General features: G+C 32.7%; 2 protein-coding genes across 3 annotated transcripts; both read left to right on the top strand.

The window, feature by feature from the left end:
- Window positions 1-3,681: 3,681 nt before the first annotated feature.
- Window positions 3,682-6,781, top strand: LOC115951282. 2 transcript variants are annotated; one of them, XM_031068467.1, is made up of 2 exons: window positions 3,682-4,085; window positions 6,315-6,781. In XM_031068467.1, exons 1-2 carry the CDS (start codon window positions 3,738-3,740, stop codon window positions 6,579-6,581), a joined length of 615 nt encoding a protein of 204 aa, XP_030924327.1. In that variant the 5' UTR covers window positions 3,682-3,737; the 3' UTR covers window positions 6,582-6,781. The 2 variants fall into 2 exon arrangements, with proteins under 2 accessions (XP_030924327.1, XP_030924326.1); XM_031068466.1 differs by lacking the exon at window positions 3,682-4,085 and adding an exon at window positions 5,083-5,564 and having other exon boundaries at window positions 6,315-6,647.
- A 1,304-nt stretch (window positions 6,782-8,085) lies between these two features.
- Window positions 8,086-8,541, top strand: LOC115952087. The gene has a single exon (XM_031069170.1). The coding sequence runs from the start codon at window positions 8,086-8,088 to the stop codon at window positions 8,539-8,541; it is 456 nt and encodes a 151-aa protein (XP_030925030.1).
- The last annotated feature ends 231 nt before the right edge of the window (window positions 8,542-8,772 follow it).

Raw genomic sequence — 8,772 nt, forward strand, 5'->3', positions numbered from 1 at the left:
AGTTTCCACACATGCTAGTTTTGTAGGCCAGAATATTATTAGAGAACAACAGCAACTCATCTGGGCCTAGCCTAAGCCCATGACTAATTGGCATTGAAATTCATATGAGTCTCAACTAAGTGCAAGCAAATGTATTTTGAGAGGTGCTTGTTCAACTGGATTCTAAGGGAAGTAAATGTAAGCAGGTCATGAAATTGTTACAAAAATATTGCAGTTCATTTCTTGTCTTTCCAAATGTAGCTCTAAAAGGATCAGTATTTAAGAAAGGGACTAAAAATGTACCCTCATACTCATATAAAAGAGCCAGAACAGTAATTTTTTTAAAGTGTAAATATGATAGACTTTAAAGTGATGTTAGTGATGAATCATATAAAAATAAGTAACAATCTATCGCCTCAATGGATCGTAAAAAAGTTGTGACTTTCCCTTATCCCTCCCTGGGTAATTTGTGGCATATCAAACATAGCCTTATACATTAATGAACTACAAATCTAGGACCAAGCAGCTCAATAAATATTAATCATTAGTGTGAATTTGGATTAACTTTTTGTTGAAAACTTATTTGTTGAAAGTTGGTTAAAGTATGATTATGCATTAAAAAATAGGTTTTAGAAAGCTTGATAAAGTATCGATGATCACATGATCAACTCAGGATAAGGACAATTTAACAAAATACTTACAATGATGAGAATCATATTACTTACGGAGCACCAGTGTGATGCCTACCTAAGCTTCTAAGTTAGTGCTCATGGTATTCTTGACTGCAGGAATATTATGACAGTGAATTTCTCATACCTTGGCTAGATGAGGAGGGGTTGCTTTTATGAGTCTCTTAGGCGCCTTGATTCTAACCATCACCGATGATATGAGTTTCAGGGCTATAATGAGGTTTGTAGGTGTCATATGTGGATATCACATTTGTTAAGGACATGATTTTAGGCGCTCATCCTATAAATGTTTGATATCGAAAAAGTATGGGGTAATCAAACTTATCCAATATAATGTAAAGGAATGGCTAGATGTGTATATATGTATATATTTTTGGTTTATTGGAATAAGAAAACACTCAAGTATTAAAATGATAGATAAGCTCACCATCAAAGCAAACTCAAAAGGATACAAATATCATTGCCCAAAAAAATTTAAACAAGGATACAAAACTGAATTGGCTCACCACTCAATAAGATACAAAATATCACCATAAAAAAGATACAGAAACCGAACTTGCCACCCAAAAATAAGAGTTAATTAGAAGAAAGCACAAAGGTTAATTTTTTGAAAACACTATCTTTTCATCTTATTCATTTCAGTCAAATGGCTTATATAATGCATAGAACAACCTCTAAGCATAGGAAAACAAATTCACAATTTTAATTCATTAGATTTTCAAGACTAGAGTCATAGTCCAATTTGACTCATAGAAAGTTAGAAACTAGAAACAAAATAAAAGACGTGTCTTCTTTGGCTATTGGACTAAAATGGCTGAAACAACTACCAATAAGACTTTGTAAATAGCTTTGATTGAATATAAAGACATTTGGACGTATAAAATAGATGATACATGACACCTACATAGCTGCCATGTAATCTACCACTTTTCTCCGACATCATTGTTACCAATGCGAATTCTTCAAACCATCCATCAGGTTGTAAGTCGATGATTGACGTGTAATTCAAGATTTGATATACGTAGACCATTTTACATGATCATCCAAGCAATCTTGGCAAGTCATAATCTTTTATCTTATTAAAATTGTATATAAATAAATAAACTAAAAAAAAATTGGTAATTTTTATTTTATTTATTCAACAATAACAGTTTTACTGGTTGAACAAATTGAAATCCAAAAAAGAGGAAGAAAAATCTGGCAGTTACATTTTGATTTTGTGAGTTCATAAAAGAATTGAATGGAATGGGTAAGTTAATCATAAAGGAAATAAGATAGAATGGAAATGAAACATAAAAGGGAAATGTTAACGAAAACACTATGAACATTTGTTTATGAACTATTTTTAAAAACATTTTATGAAAAAATGATAAAGTAACTAGTAATATCTTTGACAATTTTTTATATCTATATCTACAAATATAGATATATATATATATATATATATATATAGGTAAAGCGTGGCGTTTAATGTTGTTGCGCTCCTATTGAGCTACATTGACACCACATCATCAACTTATTTTTATTATTTTCTCTCTCATTTTTAATTATTTTTCTCCTTATTAATTTTTCACTTTACAATTACACTTTCTCCAACATTTGCTTATTTTTACCTTTTTATCTCCCCACTACTCTATACTTTAACCTTACAATTTTTCCATCCCTTCATCTTCCTTTTATTTTGACTCTTCTTCTCTCCATTTTTTTAACTATAAAAATTTGTTATTTTCTCTTCCATTCAATCTATATTTTTCTCACACAAAAGGTGAATACTCTCTCTCTCTCTCTCTCTCTCTCTCTCTCTCTCTCTCTCTCTCTATATATATATATATATTCTTTCTCTTGATGGATTTTTAATTCTTTTAGACTGATGATTTTTTATGATTAACTCTACTTTAGGTTAATATGATTTGGTTATATTTTAATTTTTTTATCTTTTTTATTTTATTTTTGTTGTTTGTTACATGCTATCCGATAAAATTATAGAATGATTCAATGTTATTCTAATACATAACATGACTTGGATAATTTGGTGTTTATAACTATACATTTTCTTTTGAATATTCTTTTACTCATCTTCTTTTATATAATTTTGTTATTGTCTCACATTCTCTTCAAAACAAAGGGTGATTTTTTTTTTCACTCTCTCTCTCTTATTAATTATTTCTTGCAACTCTACTTTGAATTGATGATTTTTTGTTTTTTTTTTTGTCTCTACTTTTGGATGATACACTTTGGTGGTGTGTTTTTTGAGTTATTTATCACATGTACACTCTATCCCTCTTATAGTTTTGATTTGAGTTAATTTTTAGATATTTTAGAAGTAGGAATTTGAGTTTATATCAAAACACAATTTACATGATTATATATTTGAATGTATCTATAAATTATTTGAGTAATATTAATTGTAAATTTGTGATGAGGTTTGGTAATCATGATAATCTTCTTAAGAGAATGAAAAATTCAAATGATTAGTTGTGGAACTTAAATTGTAAAAAAATAAAAATAAAAAAACCATAACAAACTATAAAAAAGTTTGAATAATATAGATCACTTGAAAAAAAGAATAGCATTTCTATCTTTTATCAAAAAAAAAAAAAAAATAATATCAATCAAATTAATGCACCTAAGTTTTTCCCCAAAAAAAAAAAAAAATTTAATTTTAGAATCAATAGAATGATACATTTGTAAGGATAAATCCTACATTATACTAGGTTACAAAAGTTGTATATTCACAAACATCACGTGATTTTGTAACTATTTTTCAATAAAATTGGTGTAAAATCGTAAAATCGGACACCTCACTACTAAAAAGAAGCTAGGTAGGCAGCAATAGTCTGCACTTTCCAGATTAAAATTGGTGTCAAATCGTAAAATCGGACACCTCACTACTAAAAAGAAACTAGGTAGGCAGCACTAATCTGCACTTTCCAGATTAAATTGGTGTCAAATCGTAAAATCGGACACCTCACTGCTAAAAAGAAACTATGTAGGCAGCAATAGTCTGCACTTTCCAGAAACCTCAAGAAAAAATGTTACAGCATCGGAAGTAAAAGTTGGCCCAATCGAATGGCGCCAACAATTCCACAAACACTAAGGCCACTGTTAAGCCAGCACAGAACAACCACAGCAACAGCCAAATTCCTCATATCTCGCAACCCAGCACATAAATGGACCAACACAAACAACAACAACAACAATGCTCTCAGTTCTCCTAGACTCACCTATTTCCATCGTCCTCATCCTCACCTTATTCCTGATCATCTTCCTCTTTCGCTTTGCCATCGTTTTCTTCTTCTTCGTCATCCTCTTCGTCTTCTCCGTCGGCTTTGTTCACCTCCTTTTAGAATTTCTCTGACCCTTATGACCACTTCTCAGGCCACCGCGTCAGACTCCACACAGCCCTCAAACAAAACGGTATCCCATTTCTCTATCTATATAGCTTTATAATATTCATCTGTGAGTAATGGTTCTCTCAAGCTTTGCATAAATTTTTGTGATAATTGGCTATCTCTCTAGAATGTCAACCAAATATGAGGTTTGTTAATCATGATAATTTTATTGAAAGAATGAAAAATTTAAATAATTAATTATAGAACAAATTCATCATATATATATTTATATGAAATTCTAACTGTTAAATTAAATTATATGTTCTTATCACATATTTACAAAATTTCAAGAAAATTAAAGATTAATTATTATGTCATCAAATAAATGTTATAATTTTAAATTTTTGTAATCTAAAGTTATATAAAAAAATTAAGTTAATTAATTAAATAGTAATAATATCTGATTTGAATAAATGTTATAATTTAAAATTTTTGTAATCTAAAGTTTTATAAAAAAATTAAGTTAATTGATCAAATAGTAAATAATATCTTATTTGAATGAAATTTGATGTGTATATTAAAAACATAAAAAAATATGAAATTTAACGGTTAGATTTTCAAAATTCACAAATATATATATATATATATAAATTTTAGAGAAAAATTTTATTCTTAATTGTGGAACTTAAAAATTTTAGTTGTCTTATCCAAAAAAAAAAATTAGTTGTAAAAAAAAAAAACATAACAAACTATAAAAAAGTTTGAATAATATAGATCACTTGAAAAAAAAGAATAGCATTTCTATCTTTTATCACAAAAAATGGAATAATATCAATCAAATTAATGCACCTAAGTTTTTCAAAAAAAAAAAACTCAAAATAATAGAATGTTACATTTGTAGAGATAGAGAGATAAAAAAAATAATATTTGCAGTAATTTTTGAAGAATAAATCTTACTGTATACCAAGTTACAAAATAGCTGTATATTTACCAATATTGCGTGATTTTTTTAACTAGTTTTCAATAAAATTGTTGTCAAAATTTTTCTAATACAATATATTAACAATTGAGCCAGAGCACCGTGCATCGTAAAATTGGACACCAAACTTGCTAAAAAGGACCTAAGTGGGCAGCAATAGTCTTCACTTTCCAGAAACCACAAGAAAAATGAACACTATGATGTTACAGCATCAGAGATAAAAGTCAGCCCAATCGAATGGCGTTAACAATTCCACAACCACTAAGGCCACTGTTTAGCCAGTACAGAACAACAACAACAACAGCCAAATTCCTCATATCTCGCAACCCAGCACATAAATGGACCAACACAAACAACAACAATAACAACAACAATGCTTATAGTTCTCCTAGACTCACCTATTTCCATCATCCTCACCTTAATCCTGCTCATCTTCCTCTTTCGCTTTGCCATCGTTTTCTTCTTCCTCGTCATCCTCTTCATCTTCTGCGCCGACTTTGTTCACCTCCTTTTCGACATTCTCTGACCCTTATGACCACTTCTCAGGCCACCGCGTCGGACTCCACACAGCCCTCAAACAAAACGGTATCCCGTTTCTCTATCTATATAGCTTTATAATTCATCTGTGAGTAATGGATCTCTCAAGCTTTGCATAAATTTTTTTTGATAATTGGCTATCTCTTTAGATTGTCAACCAAATATGAGTGATGGGTGATTGTATGTTCATTCAGTAAATTGTTATACTGGGGTTTTCCTGGGCTGTTTTAGGTTTGTCAGTCCTATCTGAGTAATGGGTCACTGTGAAAACCTGAATTTGTTTATCATTTATGCTAATTTTAGCTGTTTCTCTTGGTCTATCTGTGATGTCACTGAGGTGTGTAATGGGTCTCTCTAAATGGACTAATAATGTATGGTTATTGGCTGTCCTCTGGGTTTTTTAGTCATATGGGACTATGGGAGTGATGGGTTGCTCTATATTTTATTGATGATAGCCAAAACTTAGGTGCAGTTCCATAGGTTCTCAAATTGAATTCAACTATGGTATATGATTGTATTGACCAATGCAGGAAATAGTCTTCACAAGGACAATTATATTCAATCAGGTGGTTCATTGATATATGGAACCACGTGGTTTAATTTAATTGGAACTTAAGGTACAACACCTAAGGAATTGTATTTGTATGAATGATAGATCTTGATTCAGTCATGCATGCATTGTAGTTCTCTCTTTATTTATCAGCTGCAGCCTGGTGATAAGTTTTATCTGTGCAAATAAGGGTCTTGACTCTTGAGTCTCTTGACTTGAGTAATGGGTTTTGGGTTTTGAATATGCAGGTGAGGGTTGTGATAAAGGGGCGGGTACAGGGGGTGTTTTATAGAAACTGGACAGTGGAGAATGCGACCCAATTGGGGCTGAAAGGTTGGGTGCGGAACAGGAGGGATGGCTCTGTGGAAGCTCTATTCTCTGGGAACCCTGATGTGGTCCAGGAGATGGAGCAAAGGTGTCGCCGAGGTCCACCGGATGCAATGGTTACTGGGCTTGAGGTATTTCCTAGCAGTGATGATCCTGGTTCTGGATTCAAGCGCAAACCAACTGCCTGATCAACCCATTTAAAAACATAGTACCATTTGCTGTGCTAGTATGTATACTCTTTTCCTCTACATAAATTATACAGCAAAACTATAAAGGAAACATATTTTATTAGTTGTGAATCGGTGGTTATCTTGTTCAATGACATGCTTCTGAATTATTATATTTATATTTATTATACGTCAGCTTGTGAATATTTGGTTTCTGTTCAGATGTGTTTGGTTGATGAGTACTTTGTTTGAACTAAAGATGTGCTTGTATAAGACTGCTGCCCTTACAATACATCTATCATTTAAATCCATTGACATTGAACTCAGATTCACAGAACATGGCTGCTTATTAAACATACTTGAATAGCTTGTATCCTTCTCGGTAGTTGCTTCATTCTTGATGAAGCATATGTTAATAGATAACACTCTAGGAACTTGTGGGGCCTGAATAATATGATGAAAATAAATGGGGGATTTTTCCTTTGCCTTTTTCCTACAGTGGCTTAGTGCAAAATCACCATGCTGAGATCCCAGTTGTGATGAGTTGCCTTCTGATCCTGCTATAGGAAACCACAAGTCTTAATCATAAAATATACTTTCTAAGTCAACTGCCAATCTGAAATGTCTTGTTATGTGATGTCTTAAAATCTTGGTGCAAATGTATAATATAATCCCAGATTATTCATACTGTCAGGTTTGGCTGGATATTGTGATTCATCGGTGCGATAATTACATAGTTGTACAGGGTCCTCTCAGTGCTTATAAAGCATGTAAAAAAGAGGTCTACTTTATTCGATTCTCTCAGTTTGTATATATAAGTTTATGTAACACATATTTTAGTAATTGTTTTAATTCTATATGATATTTTTTTGGGTGACATTGCCATCGGTGGATTGGGCGGATCATTTTAGAAATGTGTCTCAAAGGGTACTTCCCTGAGTAGTTTCGGATCACTGTCCACTCTTGGTGGAAGCTGGTGGAGTCAGTGAAGGTTGCAGTGCCTTTAAGTTTGAGAATATGTGGTTGAAAGAAGAGGGTTTTGTGGAGAGAGTTCGGTAATGGTGGAATGGGTATTGTTTTTTGGGTTCTCCTAGCTTTATTCTAGCTTGAAAATTAAAAGCTCTTAAGGATGATTTGAAGAAGTTTAATGAGGAGGAATTTGGTGATTTGGCGTTTAGTAAGAAAAGCCTTTTGACTGAGCTTTTGGGTTTGAATGCTAGAGAGGATTTGTTGGGTCTTTTGCATGAGGAACAAACTTGTCGTACTCAAATTAAAGGTGATATTGCTCATTTAGCTTCTTTAGAGGAGATTTCTTGGAGACAAAAGTCTAGGGTTTTGTTTGTGAAGGAGGTTGACAATAATACTCGTTCCTTTCACTGGGTAGCGAACTCCCATAGAAGAACTAATCACATTAGAGGTATAGAGGTGGATGGTGTCCTTTATAAGGATGAGGGCAGATGTATGTTCTCAAGTGGTTCAATTTTATTGAGGTTTGTACACGGAGTCTGATACATGGCACCCTACTATGGATGGTTTGGAGTTTGCTAGCATTGAAGAAGATGAGCGACTTTCTCTTGAGAGGGATTTTTCTAAGGAGGAGGTGACACAGGTCCTCCAAGAGATGGAGGGTGATAAAGCTCCTGGTCTTGACAGCTTCACTATGGCTTTTTTTCATAAATGCTGGAGTGTTGTGGAAAATGATGTTATGGCCTTTTCTGATCACTTTCATTGGAGTTCAGAGTTTGAACAGTCTTTGAATGCTTCTTTCCTATCTTTAATTCCTAAGAAAAATAATGCACTAATTATTAAAGATTTTCGCCTTATTAGTTTAGTGGGTAGTGTTTATAAGCTATTATCTAAGGTGTTGGCTAACAGATTAAGGAGGGTGTTGGACAAACTCATCTCTGAATCGCAAAATTCTTTTGTTGGTGGAAGACAGATTTTGGATTCAGTGCTAACGAATGCCTTGATAACAGATTGAAGTATCGTACTCCAGGAGTGGTTTGAAGTTAAACATTGAAAAAGCTTATGATCATATGAATGGGACGCTTTATTCTATTTGTTGGAGAGGATGGGTTTTGGGGTTCGATGGAGGAGATGATTAAAGGCTTGTGTCTCTATTGTTCGTTTTTCAGTTTTGGTTAATGGATCTCCTGCTAGTTTCTTTGGAAGTTCTTGAGGTTTAAGACAAGGTGATCCATTGTTTCCTCTT

The sequence above is a fragment of the Quercus lobata genome, chromosome 7, assembly GCF_001633185.2.
Source record: "Quercus lobata isolate SW786 chromosome 7, ValleyOak3.0 Primary Assembly, whole genome shotgun sequence".
NCBI lineage: Eukaryota > Viridiplantae > Streptophyta > Magnoliopsida > Fagales > Fagaceae > Quercus > Quercus lobata.